Source organism: Phacochoerus africanus, chromosome 1 (genome assembly GCF_016906955.1).
Source record: "Phacochoerus africanus isolate WHEZ1 chromosome 1, ROS_Pafr_v1, whole genome shotgun sequence".
Classification (NCBI taxonomy): Eukaryota; Metazoa; Chordata; class Mammalia; order Artiodactyla; family Suidae; genus Phacochoerus; species Phacochoerus africanus.
Genome location: NC_062544.1, coordinates 226671127 through 226697816, shown reverse-complemented (window position 1 = coordinate 226697816; position 26690 = coordinate 226671127). Strand labels below are relative to the sequence as shown.

Below are 26690 nucleotides of genomic sequence, written 5' to 3'. Positions count from 1 at the left end.
AACTACAATAGTACAAAGCCTTCCCATATACCCTTTTTTCATATTCTCCAATTATTAACATTTCCAGGCTTGCTTTGTTTGTTTTACTCTCTCTACACATAACCTTTTTCTGAGTCATTTGAGAGTGAGTGAAACAAATACATCAGTGAAACCTAAATAAATATACATCAGTACATTTCCCCAAACAAGGACATTCTCATACCTAACCACCATCTAATGACCAAAAACAGGAAATGAAGAGTTCCTTTGTGGCTCAGCAGGTTAGGGATCCATAGCAGTTATCACTGCTGTGGCTCTGGTTATAGCTGTGGTGCAGGTTTGATCTGGCTGGGGAACTTCTGCCTGCCTTGGGCACAACCAAAACAAAAAAACAGTAAATTATTATTAAATAAATACTATCATATACAGACTATTCAAAGTTTTCCAGTTGGCCTAATAAGGTGGAAAAGAAAAAGTGTTCTGGTTCAAGGTCCAATTCAAGATCACACCTTGCATTTAGTTGTCATATGTCTTTTGTCTCCTTTTTTTTCTTTTTCTTTTTCTTTTTTTCTGGATTTTTCTTTTGTCTCCTTTGATACGGAGCAATACCTCAGTCTTTCTGTGGCTTCATAAGCTTGACATGTCTAAAGAATTCAATTATTTTATAGAATGTCCTTCAAACTGAATTAATCTGATGTTTCCTCATGATTAGATTCATAATACGTATTTTTGGCACTATACATATACCTTGCGTTTGCTATTTAACAATATATTTTATAGATCTTTCCATATCAGTACTTAATCAGAACTTGAGTTTATGATGATGATAATGACAATATTTCTTCAAATATTCTTTGTCCCTTTCTGTCTTTCCTCTTCTATACACTACATGTATAATGGTATACTTAATGGTGCAGCACAGATTTCTTAGTTTCCGTTCATTTTTTCTTCATTATTTTTCTTTCTGCCCCTTAAGCTGGATAATCTCAACTGAACTATCTTCAAGTTTGCTGACTTTTTCCTCTGCAACTCAAATCTGCTATTGGACCCCAGCAGTGAATTTTTCATTTCAGTTATTGTTCATTCTTTCCCTCTCTTTTCTTTCTTTCTCTCTCTTTCTTTCTTTCTTTCTTTCTTTCCTTTCTTTCTTTCTTTCTTTCTTTCTTTCTTTCTTTCTTTCTTTCTTTCTTTCTTTCTTTCTTTCTTTCTTTCTTTCTTTCTTTCTTTCTTTCTTTCTCCCTTCCTCCCTTCCTTCCTTCCTCCCTTCCTCCCTTCCTTCCTTCCTTCCTTTTCTTCCTTCCTTCCTTTCTTTGTCTTTTTAGGGCCCTACTGGTGGTATGTGGAGGTTCCCAGGGTGGGGGTCGAATTGGAGCTGTAGCCGCTGACCTATGCCACATGCACCACAACTCCAGATCCGAACCATATCTGCAACCTATACCACAGCTCACTGCAACACTCGACCTTAACCCACTGAGCGAGCCCAGGGATTGAACCTGCATACCCTTGGATGCTAGTCAGATTCGTTTCCCCTGAGCCACAGTGGTAACTTCCCAGTTATTGTACTTTTCAACTCCAGATTTCCTACATGGTTCTTTTTATAATTTCTTTATTGGTATTCTCTGCTTGGTGAGAAATTGTTCTCACAGTTTCCATTTTTGCATATGGTTTCCTTTAGCTCTTTGAACATATATAAAATAGTTGATCTAGGGAATTCCTGCTGTGGTGAGAATCCAACTGTAGTAGCTTGGATAACTGCATAGGCATGGCTTCAATCCCTGGCCTGGGGCAGTGGGTTAAGGATCTGGTGTTGCTGCAGTTGTGGCATAGGTCACAGCTGCAGCTCAGATTCAATCCCTGGCCTGGGAACATGGGTGTGGCCATAAAAAATAATAAAATGAAATAAAATAAAATAAAATAAAATAAAAGTTGATTTAAAGTTTTGTCTGTCCAATGTCTTGGCTTCATTTGGGCCACATTGGGTCTGGGTCTATTCATTTTCCCTTGTGTATGGTGTAGGCTGGCAGCTCTAGCTCTGATTCGACCCCTAGCCTGGGAACATCCATATGCTACAGGTGTGGCCCTAAAAAGCAAAAAAAATTAAAAAGTAAAAAAAATAAAAAATTAAAAAAAAATAAAATAAAACTCTGCCTTAGCTTTCCCTTTCTGCAGAGACTGAAGGTGAGCCAGAGGTGAGTGCTTAGGGGCCTTAGGTCTTTTCTGTGCATGCTCCAAGCTCTGGACATGTGTGTGACTTTCTGGATTCCCTGAAATTTTTAGGAGCTTTTCGAAGCCCCTATTCCCCAGCCTTTTCTCCCAAACTTCTCAGATTGTCTATTGATTGCCTCAGCTGTTCTCCCTTGTTCCAAATGGCAGTGGCTAATATAGTATCTGCCTTCAAATGTTTTCCGTAAATCCCACCCTCTTCCCTTTGCTTTAGGTATAGTCCTAGGAGAATGAGTTAGGTGAAAAGGGGCAAATCCCTGAGCTGGTCCTTCATGGGGCCACCAGACAGGTCAGTGCAAACAACCACCATTCTTTAATAAGTTCTGTGCTCCCCCTTCAATAGTAGGAACTGGTCACAGTCATGCAGGCTATTGTGAAGCAGGGGGTGGTACCAGAGTAAATTAAAGTGTCACAAAGAGCTCTCAGTCTTACTGAGACTCAGCTGTTTTTTCTTAATTAAGCATTCTTCTGATTGTTGTAAGATTTGGGGCAGATTCCAGAGTTCCCAACAAGTAGGTCCTGACAGTTTTTGCCAGCTTAATTGTTGCTTTTGTGAAATACAAACTTTTGGAGCTCCCTACCCTGTCATTTTTGCTGATGTTACTCTCTCTCACTCTTTTTTTTTTAAAAAATTGAAGTAGAGTTGATTAACAATATTATCTTAGTTTCAGGTTTACAATATAGTAATCTTCCTCTCATTCTAGTTTTTTTTTTTTTTTGTCTTTTTTAGGGCCGCACCCATGGCACATGTAGGTTCCCAGGCTGGGGTCCAATTGGAGCTGTAGTCGATGGCTTACGCCAGAGCCACAGCCACATCAACTTGGGATCTGAGCTGCGTCTTAGAACTACACCATAGCTCACTGCAATGCAGGATCCTTAACCCACGGAGTGAGGCCAGAGATGGACCCCACGTCCTCATGGGCACTAAACAGGTTTGCTAACCGCTAAGCCACGACACTAACTCCCCTCTCATTCTTTTTCTTTCTTTTTTTTTTTTTTTGGTCTTTTTTTTAGGGCCATACCCAAGGCATATGGAGGTTCCCAGGCTAGGCGTCTAAGCAGAGGGGGTAGCTGCCGGCCAAAGCCAGAGCCATAGCAATGCCAGATCCCAGCCACATCTGTGACCTACACCACAGCTCATGGCAACGCCAGATCCTTAACCCACTGAGCTCGGCCAGGGATTGAACCCTCAACCTCATGGTTCCTAATTGGATTTGTTTCCACTGCACCAGGATGGGAACTCAGCATTTTGTGATTTTTATGGCTATTGCCAAGGTGCTACATTATTTACACTCCCACCATGAGAGTTCCTTAATCACTAACGGTCTTGTCAACAGAATGTTATCAAACGTCTGTCAATCTACCAGGTGAAAATGATATTTTGGTGTCGTTTTAACTTCTATTTCTTTCTGAATGAAATTGAGCACTTTTCTCTATTTTTTAAAGAGACACTTGTATTTCATTTCTGTGACCTTTCTGACATATGCTTTATCCATTTTTCACTTGATTGTGGTTTTTACATTTCAGTTCCTAGGAGCCCTTTCTTTCCTTGCTTTCTTGCTTTTTAGGGCTGCACCTATAGCACATGGAAATTCCCAGGCTAGGAGTCACTTCTAAATTAATATGTTGAAGCCCTCACCCCCCATTACTTCACAAGTAATTAAGTTTAAATGAGGTCATAAGGTTGGGGTCCTGATCCAGTAGGATTAGCATCCTTACAAGAAGAGACCAGAGGGCACGGTGTGTGAGGACAAGGCAAGAAGTCACCATTTGCAGCAAGGAAGAGCGTCCTTACTAGAAACCAAGTTAGTTTTGGACTTTTGGCCTCCAGAACTGTAAGAAAATGCATTTGGTTGTTTAAGACACCCAGTCTGAGGTACTTGTTATGGCAGCATGAGCTGACTAAACAGTACTATTGCTATCTCTAGCTATTAAATAAGGACTCAGGGAACAATAGATGAGATGAGCTGCTAACATATGATAGAGCCAAAATTTGAACCCTGACAATTTTTAACTTCAGGGCCAGCCATTTATTCTGCCTGGCCAATAGGGATCATCTACTCATGTCCTTTGTTCATTTTATCTATGAAGAGTCTTTTTTTTAAAAATACTTTTATTGACTATTGAGTAGATAGAATAATTGCATGACAGAATATTTATATAGAATGTAAGGTATCCAGAAATGACTATATAACAAACAAATTTATATCCCTGTCCCATTTTGAAGTTCCCTACGTACCTCCCTGATTCTAACCGTTTTCTTTCCCTCTCAAAGGGAAATTGTGCTGATCATGTTTTGCTTCTCTTCAGAGTTTTACTATATCTGTATCCTTTGTATTTGCAGTATACTATTTGGTTTTACATGTTTTGGAAAGTTATAAACTGGTCTTACTGTATTTTTCTGTGACTCACTTGTTTTACTCAACATGTTCTTGAGATTCATCCTTTATTGTGTATCTTAATGTTTATAAATCTCTATGCATTTAAGGATATCAAGTCTGTTTTTTAAAACAAGTGCTTTTTTTTACCTTTGGAATTTTATATTTCAATGCACATTGATAGTTTTCCTCTTATGATATCTTCTATTGTTTACAACATAAATAATGTTAACCTTTGAAGAAATTTGATATTCACTTATTATTGGCCATGCCGGAGGCATGCAGAAGTCCCTGGGTCAGGGGTCAAACCAATACAACAGAAGTACCAGAGCTGCAGCAATGGCTGTGCTGGATCCTTAACTCACTGAGCCACAAGGGAACTCCTTGATATCTACTTCTATTCACTTTTTCTTAAAAATTAGATTTTTCAAAACAAAGTCATTCTCTTTAAATTGGTTCTAAAACCTGAATAGTGATTGACTCAGCCCAACTTTAGGATCTTTGTTTATTAGATTATTTTCACATTTTCAGCCTTTATAAATAGGTTTTTTTAAAATTTATTTTTGCTTTTAGGGCTGCACCTGTGACATATGGATGTTTCCAGGCTAGGGGGTGGAATTAGAGCTACAGCTGTCAGCCTACACCATAGCTCATGGCAACACCGGACCCTGACCCACTGAGCCAGGGATCAAACCCACATCCTCATGGATGCTAGTCAGATCCATTTTCACCGCACCACCACTGGAACCCCTATAAATAGTTTAAATTACTTAGTGGAGGCAGCACTGTGAGGGGTTTTAGAAGCAGAACAAGGTGAAGAGAGTGAAGGATGGAGCAACTGTGGTGGTTGGGCAAGGGGTGTTTAGGATGGGATGGATGAAGAGCGAGTCTGTGCAGGGGATGGGTTTCATGTTGCACAGGGAAGGAGATAACGCATTATTTGGGACTAGAATCTTTTGCTATAAAGGACATTATTGAAACAATTGCTATAACTTTAATGGAATGTGAGAATTAGAAGGCAGTAATATAATATTAATTCCTCAATTTTGTTGCTCATATTGTGATTGTTTAGGAGAATGTCCTTGAATGTAGGAAATATTCACAAAGTATTCTGAGTTGATAGCCAACTCTCAGACGGTTCAGGGAAAAGGTTATTGTAACACATTTGCAAATTTTATGTGTTTGAAATAGTTCAAAATTAAAAAAATTTTAATAGTTACAAACTACATACTGACTATATATATTTTTTACCATTAAAGAATGATTTAAAAAATACTGGCATTATTAAATTCTTTCAATCCAAAAAAGAATTCTTGGTGTGGATTCTGGTTCAAAGAATAGGTAGTCATTTTTTTCTTCAGCCTATTCTTGTACACAGCATTGAAGGAAAACATAGCTTATGCAAAGGTTTGCAGGATGGGACAGGAACCTATCCTTTCTTGATTATCTTATTAGGTAATTTTTCCTTTAGCATGTAATACATACTTTTATTTTCTTTTTATGGCTGCACCTGTGCCATGCGGAAGTTCCCAGGCTAGGGGTTGAATTGGAGCTGCAGATGCTGGCCTATGCCACAGCCACAGCAACTCTAGATGGAGCAGCTCATGGCAACTTGGGGTCCTTAACCCACTTGGCGAGGCCAGGGATCAGACCTGCATCCTCATAGATACTATGTTGGGTTCTTAACCCACTGAACCACAACAGGGACTCCTATAATATAAACTTTTAAAGTACTCAATATCTGACTTTTTGTGGAACTGGATTTGATTCTTCCCCCTCTTCAACTTTACATTATGATTATTTTCAAACATACAGAAATAGAAAAAGAGTCACTGAACAGTGGTATACCCACTACACAGGTGCAATAATTATTACCATTTTGCTATTTTTCTTTCTATCTATTGTCTTAGTCTAATCAGGCTGCTACAGCAAAAATACAGACTGTGTGGCTTAAACACAAACATTTTCTTTCTCATCCTGGAGTCTGGGAAGTCCAAGCTCAAGACACCAGCAGAGTCCCTGTCAGGTCTGAGAGCCCACATTCTGTTCAGAGCTGGCGGCCTTATCACTGTGGCCTCACAAAGCAGAAGTGGACTCTGTCAATATATGAATTTGAGGGGAACACATTCATTTTCTGGTATTTATCTTTGTTGAAGCATTTGAAATCAAGTTGCAGACACCATGACACGTCATCCTAAATACCTGACCACGAATTTTCTAATAATAAAGACGTTCTCCATCACCATATAGTATTATCTGTAAATGAATATTAATAAATTGATCTATAAACCATTCATTATTCTGCAACATCAACTCTAATAAAGATTTCATATAAAATACTTCCTAATTGTTCTAGAATGTCTTTTACAGCTTTTTTTTTTTTCTAACTAGGACCTACAATACTCAATAGCTTTTCATCACTAACTTCAATCTTATTTGAAGAAACAGGAGCTTGTCATGCAATTCATTTTTTCGCACATTGGAGCAGGGTACGTATAGTGGGAAGCAGAGTGGAGGCTTCGCAAGGAGTGCGAGTGACTTGTGCCTAGAACCCATTTCACAGCCAGAACAGGAATTTGTGATTGGGAGATAGGTAAGGACAGCATGATTCCTAGCAAAGATAGGCCTTCAGGCAAACATCGGGAATGGGGCGGGGGTGTCCTGAATGGCCGCCAGAGGGCGCAAGTCGCGCCGACAGGATCCAAGGCGTCCCTCGCAAAACTGGCGGGCAGGAGCCCGGAGCCCGGAGCCCACCCTCGAGGTGGGAGGGGACGCGGGCCTAGACGCCCCCTCCCCGCAGCGGGACGCGCGTGCGCGATACCTTGGCGGCGGAGGGATCCGCGATGGAAGGCGCTCTGACTGGCCGTCAGGTAAGTGGCTCTTGCGGTACGAGTTCCCCAGCGGTGGCTTTACTGCAGTTTTCTCCACTAAGATTGTCTGAGTCCTCTTAGACTGTGGTTATTATTTCCTCTCTTCCCTTCTCATGGTGCCCTTTAGAGTAATTTGGAAAGTTGTTACCGACGAGGGGGTTTTCTGACCTTACTGCGAGCCTTTCCCTCTGGGCGATGGTGGGTAGGTCTGCGCCGGTGGGCGTGGAGGGTTGGCGTTCGGAGCGAGATGTCCTTGTCCAGATCCCTCGGCTTCAGACCCCACTGTCATGATTGTGACCCGGGATCACGTTGATCTGGTCTTATGCCATCCCCTTAACTATCAGCTCTTGATAAAAGGGCTCAGAACTCTAGATAGTTTAAATCATTGGGCTGTTAACCGCATTTTTGGTTTCAACTAGTTTTGTTACTTGTTTACTACCTTATTTGATTAACGAGAGAACTTGCTAATTAATCTTCAGGGTGAAAGCCCACTTTTGTTGCAGGAGTCACATGCCTTTCTGAACACTATCCTCATTGCTTTACTTTGGTTGTATGTATCTGTTTTACTTTTTTTTTTTTCTTTTTAGGGATGCACTTGCAGCATATGGATGATCCCAGGCTAGGGGTGGAATCAGAGCTGCAGTTGCAGCCTATGCCACAGCCACAGCGATGCCAGATTTGAGCCACATCTGTGACCTAGGTTGCAGCTTGTGGCCCCCACCCAGTGTTTGACTGGGAGATAAAATTGATGATGGCACACACACACTATGAAGAGGTTTATTACTCGTATTTAAAGACTTATTACTTATAAACATACATAATGAAGAGAGAAGAGCAGGGCAGTCTTCTCAAGCAGATCCAGACTGGTTTGAAAGGGCAGGGGGAGGGCTCAGGGTTTCTTCTGTGGTTAGGGGGTGGAAGTCAGAGGTTCCTGGGTGTGGTCAGGATCTGTCTTGATTGATTTGACTCTCCTACTCACACCAAAGGAAAGAGTATCCAGGCATTCTTACCACCTTGCCCATTTGAGGGACAGAGAGGAAGAAAGAGAGGTGAGGCTTAAAAGCTTTCAGCAGGCAAACATAAAAAAATTGAATGAGACTCTTTAGTACAATTCATCCTTGATGTCTAACTGATGACTAAAATGTACTGTTTTTCATTTAGTTGAATTCGAACTTGTTTAAGTAAGCCATCATGGCTCTCATAGGAGGTCTGCAGCCTGAAGCCAGTAAGGAAAATGAAAGTTCCATTGAGTGCTTTGTTCAAGAGCCCAATGATGTGTATTTTGTGAGAAAAAATGAGTGCCTTGGTCACTGTCAATACTGTCTGGAACTCCTTTTTTTGTTTGTTTTTTGTTTTTTTTTAGGGCCACACCTGAAGCATATGGAGGTTCTCAGGCGAGGGGTTGAATCAGAGCTCTAGCTGCTGGCCTACACCACAGCCACAGAAACAGGGGATCGATTCGAGCTACGTCTGTGAACTATACCACAGCTCACGGCAACATGGGATCCTTAACCTACTGTGCAAGGGCAAGGATCAAACCTGTGTCCTCATGAATGCTAGTCAGATTTGTTAACCACTGAGCCATGATGGGAACTCCAGTAAATCTGTGGAACTCTTGATGGGGATAAGGGATAAGGAGTGTCTTGGTGAGGTCTTTTATTTTGGCTAGAGTATATGTAGAGGCACATGTGACCTTAATTTATATTTTGAGTATCTGAAAGCAAGGGGGTTCCGGAGTTCTTTACTTCAAAGGGTGCAACTCTTAGGCAATGGGCAAAGAATCTGTAAAAATGTGCAGTTGGCCAAAGCATTCCATGTTAAAGTAACTGTGGGAGGAGTTCCTTTGTGGCACAGCGGGATGGGGGTCTGGCATTGTTACTGGAGTGGCTCCGGTCACTGTGGCAAAGGTTCAGTCTCTGGCCTGGGAGCTTCCATATGCTGCAGGTGAGCCCCCCTCCCCAACCAAAAAACAGATAACTGGTAAGTTCAGCTAGTTGTGCTGACCTGTGGGTCTTCTCCTCCAGGGACATCCTGGTTAAGGGATGAAAAGTAGTAGGTCTCCAGGGAGCTCCATCATGTGTAGGGGTGGTGATGCTGTGCTCTGAACAGCAAGTTTTTCTATCAGGCTTCAAATGGGAGTTTGAAATATTGAAATCCTATTGCTGTCCAATCAGTTGATCACACATTGGTCCCCAAGTATTCAGGGGGTTCAGGAGAGGGGCGACTTCTTCTAGCACCATGCTATCTGACAAAGAAATGAGAACAGGAGAGGTTCTGCCTGCCTGTGGGTGGGCTGTGTCGGAGGGGCAATATTTTGTTCTGTCCTGCAGCAAAGAGACCTTGATGGCTATACTGAGTTTGCAAAGTGTTGCTTCCAGGACCCAAGGCATAATGGGCATGGAGGGTCATAGGCTCCAGGCATGTGAGAGCCTCTACTTGGGGAGAGTCCAGTGTGCTGTTAGTTATTACTGTTCCAATGGCATATTCTGTGGGGGTAAGAAATGGTTTCTTGCCTCAGAAGCCTATGAACAACTTATGGACGTTATGGGTGGTCCAGAGAGTCTAGGAGTCATGAAAAGAGGCTGCTAAAGTCTCTACAGTGAAGGATTCTTTGTGAGTGTGTGTGTGTGTGTGTGTGTACGTGTATGTGCATTTTTTGTTGTTGTTGTCTGTTTGTTTTGGTAAGGGGTCAGGGAGGAAGTAGTACTATTGGGAATGTCTGTTATATTGTAGTTTTGACAAATTTTAGAATCTTTTTTGGGGGGAGGGCCCTCTTCAGGATGGACTTACCTGCAAGTAACAGCATAAATATAGGCCAAAGAAATTTGTAAATGAGAAATATATTGCTTCTGGAATCCAAAAGGACCTAAAAAGATACTGGATTTTTTTTAATGTTGTGGATACTGACATGGTCAATAGCTGTTTCTTGACATTGTCGGGGCAGAGTGGCCCTAGGTTTACCAGGTAGTTTATAGGAATTTAACCAAGGTAGCAGGCTTTACACTAGGCTTGGGTCAATGATCTATCCTCTTTTATGAGTATTTGTATATCCTGAATGGGTGTGTCAGAAGAATGTCCCCAGAGGGGGTGTAACGTCATACCTGTGCTCTTGGAGAGAATCAGATATAGTTACCTGTAAGGGTTGTATGGGGTGGCAAGGCGTTTGAGGTACCCTGTGTAGCCAGGTAAAAGTACACTGTGTTCCTCTGGAGGTAAAACAAACTGACTGAGAAGTCATTGAACAAGGCACCGAACAGAACACATCAAATTTATCATATCAATATATTTACCAGTTTGTGGTTGGAAGGTGTCAGTAATTTCAGTAGTATGGCTGTGGGGGCGCTCACGGGTGGGATGGCATAGATACAGTAATCAATGGTAAGACGCCATTCATTTTTCCATCTTTACCAGGCCATTTGGGGCTATTCAGTGGAGAAAGAGGAGAGATAATCATTCTTTCACTAGTTAGGAGAAATTATATAATAAAACAATCTTTGAAGACCTTGTTTTATTTTACATTGAGCTGTATTAAGTATTTTAACTAGGGGTTGGGGGTAGTTTATGGGGCTCCATTTTTTTCAATGCCTCTAAGACTCTAAATTTGTTACTCATCAGGTCAGAGCATTTTGCCACTATGGAATATTTTAGGGCAATGCATAATATGACTAGGGGGCATTTAGGCAAGGCAGTAATTCTGGTAGTTAAGGTGAGACATAACCTATTTGTTGTTTATTTTATGTTGAGTAATTCCCCTAATATTATAGAGGGTACCTTGTTTAAATTTAGTTCTTTAGATTTTTCAGGTGTAACTGCAGTTTGAGTCCAGTACTGATTAAAGGCATGAGGATTTGCCAATCAATGCATTGAGTGGATGTTGAAGTTCATTCAGAACCTGTGTTGTAGAGGTGCAAAGGCCAATCTTTATTTTTTGTTGTTTAAATTATTTTAATACATTTTGGATTTCCAACTGGGTCAAACTGTGGACTTCCATTTCAATTTTTTTTTTTTTCCTGCCTGCCCGGTGGTGGTGGGGGGCTTATTTCTTCTCCCTGTATCAGCTGTGTTTGTTTCTTTTTTTCATCTCTCGTTTTGGTGGCTAGTACTTTGGGTGGAGGGAATCCTCTTGATCCTTTCATATTTACAAATTTCTTCCTCCAGAGAACCTCAAATCAGTATCATGAGGGTTAGGGGCTTCTCCCATGGCACTGGTTCCTTTGTAGAGTTGCAGAAGCTCCGGCTTGAGTTTGAATGACCCCTTTGCTGTGCTACAAGAGTGCCATGGGTGCTTTTCCCTGTGACCCTGAGGGTCAGCATTTTTGTTACAACAGAGTCGTAGGTGGTGGCAGCAGCAGTGATATTAGAGTCCTGGTGAGCTTTGTGCTCTTATAATGGATGCTGCTCCACACCCATTTTCTCTCCTTTTTTTTTAACCCCACAGTGACTGCTCTTTCATGAGGGGCCACCCCATGGACTCAAGGTATACTCTCTCCTAGGTTGAGGCTAGTACCTGCTTGGGACATCTGATGCATTTATTTTATTTCTTCATCATTTGTATAAATCAGGCTTAATTACCAATTCTCCCATCAGTGAACAGTAAGGTTGTTTCCACTTTCTTAGTATCACAAACATTGTTTACTTCAGGTACACTTAAATTGCTTGGTTGTGGACTTATACACCCATCTTGGACCCTATCAAGCATTGCAAATTGTCCTCTGAAGAGGTTGAACCCATTCTTACTCCTGTTACATTGTTGTTGTTGTAGTTGTTTTCACTGTTTGTTTCTCTAGCTTGAACTTCTGGAGGGTAAGGAGTTTGTTTTATTCATTTTTTGAATCTATGGTGCCAACTAAACTACCTAATAAATAGTAGTAGTTGGAAAATATTTGTGTAAATTTGCATGTGTAAGTGTACGAATTATAGAAGCAAAAATGTATTAATTGTGGTTTTCTAAAAGCTGAAATATTGTCCTTTTCATATTAATTTGTGCATTTTGAATTTAACTATTTTCTTTTTACAGTGGGCATTTCTCAGTAAGTAATTTAAATTATCTGACACTTGTTTCCAGGTAATAAGGGAAGAGGATGCAAGCTTTGCCGCTGAGTTACAGGAAAAATTAGAGGAAAATCCTAGTCCAGTTGTGGATGAGAATAATACAGTGTCACCTAAGAAACAGGCCCCAAATTTACATAACTGGAGTGGGGACTGGAACTTTTGGGTAATATGTTTTCTTTCTTAAATCTTCATTTTAATCTTAAATGCAAATTTTCTTTCAGTTTATAGGAATTCTTATAATGCTTATAATGTTTTCTTATTAGCTTTCAGATTTCACATATTTAAATTTGAATCCAGAGTCCGGGAAGTCATTACTGATTATGCTCTCCTTTGGCCACTAGAATGCACTGTTGTTTGGTTTGATTTAGTGGAATTATCTGCATCAGTTTCCGTGGGTGAAAACTACACCACATAAATGGATTCCACAGAAACGCACCCCATGGAACTCCTTGATTTCTTATAATTTTAGAGTTGTCTAAAAAAGACATAATGTTAGCAGGTTTTAATAATCAGTACAAGCACCATCACTGTTGTTTATTATATTGGCAAGAGACTAATATTATATAGAAGCTGTATTTCTCAATGTTACTGAAAAGCCAGCTATTTTAACATAATTTTGTTTTAAAGAAGTAGTTTCTGTACGTAAATGGAAGTTTAATGATGTTTGACCTGTAGTGGATAATGATTATAAGATAGGTTTTAAAGCAAGGAGTTTTTCTCTTCTGTCTGCACTGTGCTTGCTTGGTTGCATAGCCTGGCTCTGCCTCAGGTTTCCCCACTGTGAAATGAGACAACTGCTTATTGACCAGGTGCATAGTGTTTTTTGGTAAGAACAACATTTCTGTTACCATATGAATGCCAGCAGTTATTATTTTTTTTTCTCTCCTTTTATTTTAGGGCTGCACCCATGGCACTTGGAGGCTCCCAGGCTAGGCTCCCAGGCTACAGGAGCTGTAGCCTGCACCACAGCCACAGTAATGCCAGATACAAGCTGTGTCCGCAGCCTACACCACAGCCGGATCCCCAACCCACTGGGCAAGGCCAGGGATCAAACCCGCATCCTCATGGATCCTAATCCAATTCGCTTTCGCCAAGCCACAATGGGAATTCCAGCAGTTACTATTTTAAAGGGCCCATTCTAAATCAAACAATTCCTTTGAGAGTTATGAGCCATTTGCTAGAATCTGGTGTAATGCAACCATAAGTAAAATTTATATAAGATTATAAGCATATATAGTTCTAATATTAATTCATTAGAAAGCTCATCTCTTGGAGTTACTGTCATGGCGCAGCAGAAATGAATCCAACTAGGAATCATGAAGTTTTGGGTTGGATCCCTGACATTGCTCAGTGGGCTAAGGATCCAGCGTTTGCCGTGGGCTGTGGTGTAGGCCACAGATGCGGCTCAGATCCTCCATTGCTGTGGCTGTGGTGTAGGCTGGCAGCAACAGCTCCAATTAGACCCCTAGTCTGGAAACCTCCATATACCTAAAAAAAAGACACATACACACACATACACAAAGACAAAAAATAAATCAAATAAAATCCCCATTTATTTATTAAAAAAAAAAAAAGAAAGCAAGCTCATCCTTTGAGGATCAGGTGTACATAGTAGCAGAATTTCTTATAATTTATTTATTTTTCTTTTATCTCTTTTTGTCTTTTTAGGGCCGCCCCTGTGGCATATGGAAGTTCCCAGGCTAGGGATCCAGTGGGAGCTGTAGCTGCCAGCCTGCACAGAACCACAGCAATGTGGGATCCTAGCTCTGTCTATGACCTACACCACAGCTCACCGCAACCCCAGATCCTTAACCCACTGAGCGAGACCCGGGGTCAAACTCGCGTCCTCATGGATGCTAGTCGAGTTTGCTAACTGCTGAGCTACGATGGGAACTTCTCTTATATTTTATTTTATTTTTACTCATACCCATGGCAGGTGGAAGTTCTTGAGCTAGGGATCAAACACACACCACAGCAGTGACCTGAGCTACTGCATTGAGAATGCCAGATCCTTAACCTGCTGTACTGCATGGGAACTCTGTGAATTTCTTATAATTTTAGAGACGCCTAAAAAAGACATAACATTAACAGGTTTTAAGGATCAGTATAAGCACCATCATTCTCTTCATAATTAGCAGCTCTTTATTGAATGCTATTGAATCTTTTTTTTTGTCTTTTTTGCCATTTCTGGGGCCACTTCTGAGGCACATGGGAGTTCCCAGGCTAGGGATCCAGTCGGAGCTGCAGCACCTACACCAGAGTCACAGCAACACTGGGTCCGAGCCACATCTCGACCCACACCACAGCTCACGGCAATGCCGGATCCCTAACCCAGTGAGCAAGGCCAGGGATTGAACCCACAACCCCATGGTTCCCAGTTGGATCCGCTAACCACTGAGCCACAGTGGGAACTCTGTATTGAACCTTAACATAAATAACAGGTTCTTACTTCCCATTAAAAATTTTAACATCAGAAGTTTTTCTGAACCATATCCTTAGGAAAATATTTAGTTGCTAAGAAATATACTCAGATAATTACACATCCTAAAAATCGTATCATCTATTTTGATTATATTATTTTGGGTCACATTTTGAGGGAGTTTATGACTGTTGTTATGTTTTCATCCTTCTGCAGTGATTTGATTGCTTATGTTATATTTTGGAAAACCTTTATAGCTCCAAGGGCTGTCTACGGGACTAGACATTTATTGTGCCAGGCTTAAGACAACTAAAAACATAAAGCAGGAAAAGGAAAAAAGCAAAGAAATGAGAGGATTTAGAAATAGAAGGAGAGAGAAAAATAGAGGTATGAATTCTAGAGCTTTGCTACTTCTTAAGTATAGTATGTGGCAACTTGGCATCACAGGATTAGAAATACAGAATCCTGGGTGCAACCTCAGATCTCCTAAAAGAAAATCCTTCATTTCACAAGATTTCCAGGGGATTTGTATGCACATTCAAGTTTGAGCAACACTGGTTTACAGTGTTAAATGTCCAGTTTGGCTCAGTTTAAGTTTCTATGCTGATCGCAAATACTTTGAGAAATTTTTATATGAATTCACGTGGAGTAGAGGTAAAGACAAACACATCTCACACGTTTTACTGACCTTTCCAAAGGTCAGTAATCCAGAAACCAAGACTATGAGAACTTAGAAGAAAATAACAAAAGAGAACCTTAATAAACCTAAATCAAAGCTCATGCTGATGGATCTTGTAAGTGGAGAATCCCTAGGCCTTCCCTTGGAATTTCTTTGTTTGTTTGTTTTTCTTTTTGGGCCGCCCTGCGGCATATGGAGTTCCCAGGCCAGGGATCAGATCTGAGCTGCAGCCTTGACCTAAGCTATAGCTGTGGCAACACTGAATCCTTAACCCACTGTGCCAGGCGGGGGTTGAACCTGTGTCCCAGTGCTTCCAAGATGCTGCTTATCCCATTGCACCACAGCAGGAACTTCATTTGGAATTTCTTTAATGTATTTTTGACGTGTTTTTATAAGCCTAAATAAGTTATGTAGCTGAATAGATTATTGGAGACAGGAATTATTTGGTGATAACACATGGACCGTAGCAAGAAATGATAGCAGAAGCTCAAAAAGTGTAAGAACCTGAGCCTCTTAACGTGGCGGCTAAAGGTCTTTACAGATCACTGACTCTAATTGTGGTGGACATGTTTGGAAAATAGACTTTTTTCCCCTTCTGCCATTTTAAGTCCATACGCTTCCACCACTCACTCTACCATGTTGCCATTTTCGTGTTCTCCTGGCAGTAAAGTAGGAATTGAATGAGTAGAGTAAGATGTTGGAGTTCATTGAGAGGTCCAACATTAACACACGGAAGACCGCTAGCATCACAGGGAAATATTCACCAGGCACATGGCCTGGCAGTTAAGCAAGACTGTTAAGAATTAAGAGTGTCAAAGCTGTTTCACTGAAACGTCCAAGGAATCTAGATTTGTGCCTTTTCACTTTGGTAAAGTTTCTACCAAAAAGGATCAATAACTTTGTAAAGTTTTCCTATTTAAAGAGCTGAGGGATCTGGACAGTTTACTCACGTGGAACACCTCATATATTCTGGCCTGGCTAGCCCCGTTGATCTAACAGCAGTGCACGTAGACAGCAGCGTGGTATAACTGAACAAATCAGGTATCAGGAACAAGAAGACCTCTGGGAGAGGGCGCGTGCTCTGTCCTTGATGACTTCCCTGTGTAGTGCTCTTGAGTATGTTGCTTAACCTGTTTGCCTCAGGTTCCTCACTTGTAAAATTAGAGATTAGGTCACAGTATTGCAGCACTATGGGTCTTGAGTCAACAGGGGGATTATGGCTAGCAAGTGTTCGTAATTTACTTTACGATCCTGAAAGCTATGTGTCAGTCATAAAAAACTCTGGGGCGTACTCAGAGTATGTCACATGGGTAGCACCTTCCCTTAATACTGTCCCAGTGGTAAAAGGGTGGAAAAGTGCTGGATAAGAGGACAAACTATTTGTAATATTGGAAGTTTATTTTAATACTTCCCTTAAATAAGATAATTTGTGAAAACTTAGCAAAAGGATACAAGAAAGTGAACCAAAGTTTATTAAGTACCCCCCTCACCCCCCAGATTGATTTCTTTTAGACTTTATCCTTTTAGTCGTGTGCTATTTAACAGATTGGGTACTAAGTGTTTCTGACAGTAGGTCTTTAATTTAAATTAGTATGATGATCATTATCACCACAGCAATTGATAATGAGATCAATAGCTGCAGATTTTTTAGTTTAATCTTGTAATATAAACACAGGAATTTTGTTACGTTTATTTTTTATTTTAACTTAAAAATATTTAATCCTAGTATATGGGAAGTGAGTTTTATCATTGATTTTAAAATCCTAATGTAACAGTAAAAATTATGTGAAATGAAGAAGTGAAATTTAAAATGACGTTAAAAGCAAATATTTATGCTTTGCCCTTTAACAGTTAGCAAAAACACATAGAAAACCAGAAAAACCCCAAAAGCAAAAACCTTTTTTTCCTTCCTGACTAAAATGATGGTATATTCCAGGTGGAGTAGGTCCCAGAGGAAAAGCATACAGACATCTGCGGCAGGTGCAACTTCTTAGAGCTAGCACCTATTGGGAGTAGGAAAAAACCTTTGAGATTTTCTCTTATGTATGTTTAGAAAATGACATACTTCACTGGATTTTTTTTTTCTTTTTTTTTTTTTTTGAGGGCTGCACCCACAACACATAGAGGTTCCCAGGCTAGGGGTCTAATCAGAGCTGTAGTTGCCGGCCTACGCCACAGCCACCGCAACGCCAGATCCAAGCCACATCTGTGACCTACACCATAGCTCGTGGCAATGCCAGATCCTTAACCCACTGAACAAGGCCAGGGAGCAAACCCGCAACCTCATGGTTCCTAGTCAGGTTCATTTCTGCTGTGCCATGACGGGAACTCCTTCACTGGATTTTTTAATAGAAGTATTAGTGCTTTAGGAAACGTACTTAATACTAAGCATTCTTTTGTACCTTGGTATTTCATTAATATTTGTCATTTGAACATACAGATTAATATTTGTCATTTGTATATACTTATTCCTTAATAGCTGATTTGGTTGATGTTTGCATTTTAGATGTGGAAGGATTTATAAAGTTTTCTGAATTGTGTAACTAAAATTAAATTTGTTTAGAGAACTTTGATGCATTTTCCTTTAAATAGTTGTGTGTTTGGGAATCTTGACAACTTACATAGAATAAAGAGGATATGAAATATCAGATCCCTCAGATATTTGATGTAGGAAAGGAAATAGGAAAAGAGAAAGATGGAGTAAGAGAATTTTAAAAGGTTAGAATTAAAATTATTGTTTCTTTTTTTTGTTCTAAAACATTTTAAGAGCAAAACAAGTCTAGATTTTCAAATGTTATCTATACAGATACAAATAATACCTAGTATACCTGTGTTTTAATAAAAATATTTATATTTGAATTTTTCTAGATCATAGTCTAATTTTTCTAGTTGTACAAGAAATCAGAAGTCTTCATGATTTATGTCATGATCATAGTCATGTTATTCACAGTAAGCTTTTCTGCTTAAAGTGGGGGATAAGCCACAAACTTGACTTATAGGTACAGCATGATGATTAATTAATGTTGCACTGTAAAGTTCTTTTTTTTTTCCTGTCTTTTTTGCCATTTCTAGGGCTGCTCCCGTGGCATATGGAGGTTCCCAGGCTAGGGGTCTAATCGGAGCTGTAGCCGCTGGCCTACGCCAGAGCCACAGCAATGAGGGATCCGAGCCGCGTCTGTGACCTACACCACAGCTCACGGCAACGCCGCATCCTTAAACCCACTGAACAAGGCCAGGGATTGAACCCGCAACCTCATGGTTCCTAGTCGGTTTTGTTAACCACTGCACCACGACGGGAACTCCTGTAAAATTTTTTTTAAAAGCCCAAGAGGATTAATTAGTATATTTAACATACTTTGGCAACCTTGGAGAATAGGTTTCATGTAATATGTTGTCCTCCATAGCATATCTTGGATTTATTCAACCTAAAAAGGATATTTTGTATTTTCATTTTGGAAACTGATAAAAAGAGTAAACTCATTTTCCAGTTTCTGTTGGATTAAAAAACATATTTTACCCAGTTTGAAAATTTAAATTATAGACATTGTTTGATGACCTAGATATCTTTTAACACTTTTAGATTTAATTATAAAGGGAGAGGAACTAACATTTCTGGCAATATGGAGAGAGGACTGTCTGACTTAAGAGCAAAAAAGCACCTAGACATGCTGGATGAAATGTTACAAGTATCTTTTAAAATGCTTTTCTGGGCTCCCAAGATAGTAAGGAAAGTACCTAAGGGTTAAAGGAGAAGAAGGAACTGATTATCAGACTTGTAAGCTCAGGAACTGTTGCTGAGGCAGCCCTGAGGAGTTTATTAGTCTCAGTAACTGAAGGTTTAATGGCCACAGAGGGACAGGGGATGCCTTGGATTTGTAGGAATTGGAACTGAGAACTCTTTATAAAGCAACAACTCTTGAAGGGTTTTAGCCTCTGTGAAAGGTAGACTAGGAACAAATCCACCTACACCAGCAGGTTGAGGACAAGGAAGCTTATCTGTGTAAACTTGGCCTTGAGGTGGTGGGGGAAGTGTGACTTACTGCAGTTCATCTCATGAAGTTTTGGGCTTGTGTTTAAAACTTTAGGAATGAGCAAAAGGAGCATGTTAGATCCTCCAAAACTTCACATAAATCTATCAGGGTGATCTTCTATTACCCTGGTCACACTGCTCAACCATTAAGTTATTTTAATTGCATGATACCCTGGTCAAGATATTAATAAGTAGTAAAATGGCCTAATGGTAGGCAGTACAAATAAGGGTAAGGAATGGGGTATTGACATCTGAATCAGCAATAAAGCACTTTAAACATTTTCCCGTCTTACACAGAACCGACACCTTTATTCTGACCCTACCAATCTTTACTTCTTTTACTCTTTCTCACTTGGAGTTTGAGATAATTTTAGATATCACATGTAGTTGTAAAAATAATAGACCGTCTGTACCCTTTAAGTAGTTTTGCCTAATGGTAGCATCCTGCAAAACTCTGTAGTACAGTATCCTAGCTTGCATATTGGCCTTGATGTGGAACGTTTCCCATCAAAGGAATCCTTTTTATAGTCACAACCCTTTTATAGACACAGCCACTTTCTTTCTGCTCCTTGCCGCTACCTAACCCTTGGCAACTAACTACTAACCTGTTTTCCATTTCTATATTGTGTCATTTCAAGAATATTATATACAGGCAATAATACAGTTATGTAACATTTTATATTGGCTATTTTTACGCATCATGATTCCCTGGAGATCCATCTCTTTTATGTACCAATAGTTCATCCCTTTTTAATGCTGAGTAGTATTCCTGTTATAGATGAATTACAATTTAACCATTCACCCATTGAAGAACATTTTATCTGTTTCCAGTTTTTGACTATGACGAGTAAAGCTGCTATAAACATCCATGTGTAGGTTTTTTTGTGAACCTAAGTTTTCCTCTGGGATAAATGCACAGAGGTACAATTACTAGGCCATCTAATAGTTGTATAGTTTTTAAGAAACTGCCAAGCCTTTCCAGAGTTGCTGTATGATTTTATGTTCCCACTAGCAAAGTGTGAGTGATCCAGTTTCTCTGCATTCTTGCCTCCTTGCTGAGTGTTTGTATCATGAAAAGGGCCCTTTCGCATAAATTTAAGCCATACCTTGTTTTATTGCATTTTACTTTATTGCACTTTACAGATAATGCATTTTTTTTTACAAATTAGAGGCTTGTGGCAACCCTGTGTCGAGCAAGCTTATCAGTACCATTTTTTTTTTTCCAACAACCTTTGTTCACTTTGTGTCTCTGTCACATTTTGGTAATTCTTACAGTATTTTAAACTTTTTCATTATTGTTATATTTGTTACGGTGACCTGTGATCAGTGATCTTTGATGTTGCTATTGAAATCGTTTTGGGGTGCCATGAACCATGCCCATGTAAGTCAGCTGCCTTGATCAGTATATGTTTTGCATGTTCTGACTGCTCCGCTGACCTGCTGTTCCCCTGTCTCTCTCCCTCTCTGTGGACCTCCCTTCTTCCTGAGAAACAATATTGAGATTAGGCCAATTAATAACCCTGCAGTGGTCTCTCAGTGTTCAAGTGAAGAGTCATACATCTCTGAATTTAAATCAAAAGCTAGAAATGATTAAGCTTAGTGAGGAAAACATGTTGAAAGCCAAAATAGGCCAAAAGCTTAGGCCTTTTGCATCAAATTTTTGAATGCAGAGGAAAAGTTCTTGAAGGATATTAAAAGAGCTGTTTCAGTGAAAACAAATGATAAAACAAAATAGCCTTATTGCTGGTATGGAAAAAGTTTTAGTGTTCTGGATAGAAGATCAAACCAGACACAAAATTCCCTTAGCCAAGAACAAGGTCCTAACTCTTCAGTTCGATGAAGGCTGAGAGAGGTGAGGAAGCTACAAAAGAAAAGTCTGAAGCTAGCAGGGGTTGTCTCATGAGGTTTAAGGAAGAGAGCCATCCCCATAACATCACAGTACAAGTTGAAGCTGCAGTAAAATTATCTGAAGTATCTGGCTAAGATAATTAACAAAGATGGCTGTACTAAACAGAAAATTTTCAATGTAGACAAAACAGCCTGATATTGGAAGCGGATATCTAGAGCTTTCATAGTGAAAGAGGAGAAGTCAGTGCTTGGCTTCCAAGCTTCAGAGAACAAGCTGACTCTTGTTAGAGGCTAATGCAGCTGGTGACCTTAGTTGAGGCCAATGCTCGTTTACCATTCTGAAAATTCTAGGGCCCTTAAGAAGTATCTACTCTGGCTGTGCACAGAAAAGCTTAGATGCCAACTCACCTGCTTACAACATGGTTTTCTGGCTATTTTAAGCCTACATTGAGAGCTGATGCTTAGAAAAAAAGATCCCTTTCAGAATATTACTGCTCACTGACAATGCCTCCAGCCTCCCAGGAGCTCTGATGGAGATGTACAAGATTCATGTTGTTTTCGTGCTTGCTAACACAACATTCATTCTACAGTGATGGTTCAAGGAGTAATTTCGATTTTTTTCTTTCTTTTTTTTTTGTTTTTGACTGTGCCTCTGGCATGTGGAAGATCCCGGGCCAGGAATAGAACCTGTGCCACAGGGGTGACCTGAGCCACAGCAGTGACAACACTGAGTCCTTAACTGCTAGGCCACCAGAGAACTCCTAGAGTTAATTTCCTTAATAGTTGTAAATCTGTTCAGATTATCTATTTCATATGGAGTGAGTTGTGATAGTTTGTGTCTGTCCTCTAAGTTGTCATATTTATATGTGTAGAGTTGTTTATAGTATTCCTTTATTTCCTTTTGATGTCTGTGGTGTCTATAGTGCTATATACCCTCTTTTATTCCTTGTATTGGGAATATGCATCTTCTTGCTGGAGGCTTTTTTTCCTTTGTCAGTCTTGCTAGAGGTTTGCTAATTTCACTGATTACTTTTTTAAAGAATTATCTCTTTTTTTCATTGATTCCGTTTTTTGTTTTTGGTTTTTGTCTTTCTGTTTTATTGATTTCTGTTCTTATATTAATACTGTTTTTTGCTCATGTTGGGTTTATTTTGCTCTCTTCTAAGTTCTGGAGTTGGACACTGAGTTATTAGGACTTTTCCTCTTTCCTGATGTATTTAGTGCTATAAATTTGTTTCTCGGATTTAATTGTGGCCCACAAATGTTGATATATTGTCTTTTTATTTTCATTCGGTTTGGTTTTTTTTTTTTTTTAATTTTCCTGACACTTTCTCTTTGACTCATGGATTATTTAGAATTGTAATGTTTAGTGTCCAAATATTTGGAGATTTTTGTGCTATCTTCTTGTTAATGATTTCTAGATTGATTTTACTGTGGTCAGAAAAAATACACTTTATATGACTTTACTTCTCTTAAATTTGTTGAGATATGGCTGAACATATAGTCTATCTAGGTTTATGTTCTAATACACTTGGTATTATCAGTCTTTAAAGTTTTGTTAACCTCATTTGAAATAATATCGTAGAGAACCTAGATGAACTATACAAATTCCTAGAAAAGCACTAACTACTGAAACTGACTCAAGACAGAATAGAAATTCTGAATAGACCTTTAACAAGGAAAGAGATCAAATTGCTAAGAAAACCAAACAAAGCCAAAACAAAACAAGAAAAATTCATAAATCTCAGCACCAGATGGTTTCACTGGCAGATTCTACCACACGTTTAAAGGAGAAATAACACAAATCCTTCAAAAACTCTTCCATTAAAAAAAAAGGAGGAACGCTTTCTAAATTATTCAATGAGGCTATTGTTACCCTGATTCTAAAACCAAAACTGATTGAAAATCTATACACTGCAGTGAATAACCTGAAAATGAAATTTAAAAAGTAATTCCATTTATAATAGCATCAAAAGAATAAAATTCTTAGGAATAAATTTAACAAAAGAAATGTAAGACACGAACACTGAAATTGCCAAGCCTCATGAAAGCAAATTTAAATTACAAATTTAAATTATATATATAAATGAAAAGATATTCTATGTTCATGGATTGGAAAATTTAATATTGTTGAGATGGCAGTACTCCCCATATTGATCTACAAATTTAGTACCATCCTGATTTTTTTGTTATTGTTGTTGCTGTGGAAATTACAAACTGAATCTAAGTTCATATGGAAATGCAAGGATCAAGAATATCCAGGAAAATCCTGAAAAAGAGTGAAGTTGGAAGATGCAAACATCATAATTTCAAAACTGTATACAAAACTACAGTAATCAAGACAGTGTGGCCCTGACATGAAGCTAGACATGTGCATTAATGGAATAGACTAGAGAATCTAGAATAAACTCTCAAATTTATGGTCAATTGATTTTTGACAAGGGTGCAAAAATGGTTCATTGAAAATCAGTACACTTCAGTGAATAACCTGAAGATGAAATTTAAAAAAAAATTCCATTTATAATAGCATTAAAAGAATAAAATTCTTAGGAATAAATTTAACAAAAGAAGTGTAAGACAATAGTCTTTTCAACAGATGCTTCCGGGACAATTAGATATCCACAGACAAAGGAAAGAATTTGGATCCATTTCATACCAGATGCAAAAATTAATTCAAAATGGATCATAGACCTAAATGGTAAGAATTAAAATTATAAAACTTTTAGAAGAAAGCATAAGTGTAATTCTTCATGACCTTTGGATTAAGCAGTAGTTTCTCAGATATGATATCAAAAGCTCAAAGTGCAAAAGAAAAAATAGATAAGCTGGACTTCCATCAAACTTATAAAATTCGTTGGGGTGTTTTTTCCATTAATATTTAAGGTAGCTATTGATATGTATGTTCTTACTGCCATTTTATTAATTGCTTTGGATTTGTTTTTGTTGCTCTTTTTTCTTCCCGTCTTCTCCTGTTCTCTCCTCTTGTGGTTTGATGACTATCTTTAGTGTTGTATTTGAGTTGGTTTTTCTTATTTGTTTGTGTATCAATTGTAGATTTTTGGTTTGCAGTTATTCTGAAGTTTTGATATAAGAGTCTATATATATATATACAAGATGGTTTTAAGTTGTTGGTCTCTTAATTGCAAGTGCATCTCCATTGTGCTGCATTTGTACCCTCCTCTTCTCACAATTTCTGATTTTGGTGGCATAATTGTGCATGGATGATTTAATATATTTACTGTATATATACATTTACTGGTGAGCCTTGTCATTTGTGCTATTTTTGTTTTTGGTTGTGGCCTTTTCTTTTCTGCCTAGAGAAGTTCCTTTAGTATTTGTTGTAAAGCTGGTTTGGTGTTGCTTGAATTCTCTTAGCTTTTGCTTCTCTGTGAAGCTTTTGATTTCTCCTTCAAATCTGAATGAGAGCCTTGCTGGGTAAAGTAATCTTGGCTGGAGGTTTCTTCCTTTCATCACATAAAGTATATCATGCCACTCCCTTCTGGCCTGCAGAGTTTCTGCTGAAAAATCTGCCAATAACCTTATTGGGGTTCCCTTGTATGTTATTTGTTTCTTTTCCTAGCTGCTTTCAAGATTTTCTCTTTGTCTTTAATTTTGGTCAGTTTGGTTAATATGTGTCTCGGGGTATTCCTCCTTGGATTTATTTTATATGTTACTCGTTGCCCTTCCTGGATTTGAGTGAGTGGTTCTTTTCCCATGTTAGGTAAATTTTCGGCTGTTATCTCTTGGAATATTTTTTCTGTCCCCTTCTCTCTCTCTTCTCCTTGTGGCACCCCTATAATACAGATGTTGGTGCGTTTAACATTGTCCCAGAGTTCTCTGAGACTCTCTTCATTTGTTTTCAATCTTTTTTCTGTTCTGCATTTGTAATTTCCACTAATCTGTCCTCCACCTTGCTTATTCGTTCTTCTGCCTCCTGTATTCTGCTGTTGGCTGCTTCTAATGAATTTTTTATTTCAGTGATTGTATTTTGCATCTCTTCTTGTTTAAGTTTTATATCTTGTATCTCTTTGCTCAGTGTTTCCTGTAAATTATCCATCTTTGCCTCCAGTTTATTTCCAATGTCTTGCATCATCTTCAGCATCAACAGTCTAAAGTCTTTTTCCTAGTGGCTGAGAATCTCCTCATTGCTTAGCTGTTTTTCTGTGGTTTTTCCTTTCTCCTTCATCTGAGTTATAGTTCTCTGTCTTTTCATTTTTATAGGTTTTTGGTGTGATGACCTTTTTACAGATACTTACTTACTTCTGGTTCTGCCCCCCTTGTGGCTGAAGTCAGTATGGGGGCTTACTGTAGGTTTCCTGATGGGAGGGACTGATGCCTGCCCACTGGTAGGTGGAGTTGATTCCTATCCCTCTGATGGGTGGGGTTTTGTCTCTGGGTGAGATTAGAGGTGTCTGTGTGCCTGGGGGGTCTTTAGGCAGTCTCTTTACTGAGGGGCAGGGCCATGATCCCACCTGGATTTTTGTTTGGCCTGGGGCTTCTTAGCACTGATGAGTGGGGCCAGATTTTCCCAAAATGGCCACCTCCAGAGAAAGGCATGATGCTGAATATTCCCAAGAGCTTTGCTTCCAATGTCCTTCCCCCACAACAAGCCACATGCACCCCTGTTTTCCCAGGAGGTCCTCCAAGGACTGCAGTCATGTTTGACCCAGATTCCTATGGAGACTTTGCTTTGTGCTGGGACCCAGTGCACATGAAAGTCTGTGTGCACCTTTTAAGAATGGGGTCTCCGTTTTCCCCAGTTCTATGGAGCACTTGCACACAAGCCGCACTGGCCTTCAATGCCAGATGCTCTGGGATCTCTTTCTCCCAGTGCCAGATCCCTACACATGGGAGTTTGATGTGGGTCTCAGAACTCTCACTCCTGTAGGTGAGTCTCTGTGAACCAGTTACGTTCCAGTCTGTGGGGCTTCCCATCTAGTAGGTATGGGGTTGCTTATATCAAGTAATCACTCCTCGTACCCCTTGATGTGGCCTCCTCTTTGTCTTCTGGAGTAGGGTATCTTTTTGAAAGTGTCCAGTTCATTTGGTTGAAGACTGCTCGGTATTTGGTTGTAAATTTTGTTGTTTTTATGAGAGAAGTTGAGCTCCAGTCCTTCTATTCTACCATCTTAATCCCATCTCAGTGGCAGATTTCCTTTATGTCTGAATGGCCAGACCTTTAGCACGTGGTTGCTCCAGCGGAACCACTGGC

General features: G+C 39.5%; 1 protein-coding gene across 3 annotated transcripts in view; it reads left to right on the top strand.

The window, feature by feature from the left end:
- The first annotated feature begins 7318 nt into the window (after window positions 1–7318).
- GRAMD1C (GRAM domain containing 1C) overlaps window positions 7319–26690 on the top strand; it is a 104954-nt gene continuing 85582 nt past the window's right edge. For 2 of the 3 annotated variants that reach the window (XM_047792147.1, XM_047792128.1), the window contains exons 1-2: window positions 7320–7450; window positions 12516–12665. In XM_047792147.1, coding sequence (XP_047648103.1) covers window positions 7424–7450; window positions 12516–12665 — 177 coding nt within the window. In that variant the 5' untranslated portion in view covers window positions 7320–7423. Of the gene's footprint in view, window positions 7451–12515; window positions 12666–26690 lie in introns of all 3 variants that reach the window. The other variant, XM_047792138.1, reaches the window with a different exon arrangement.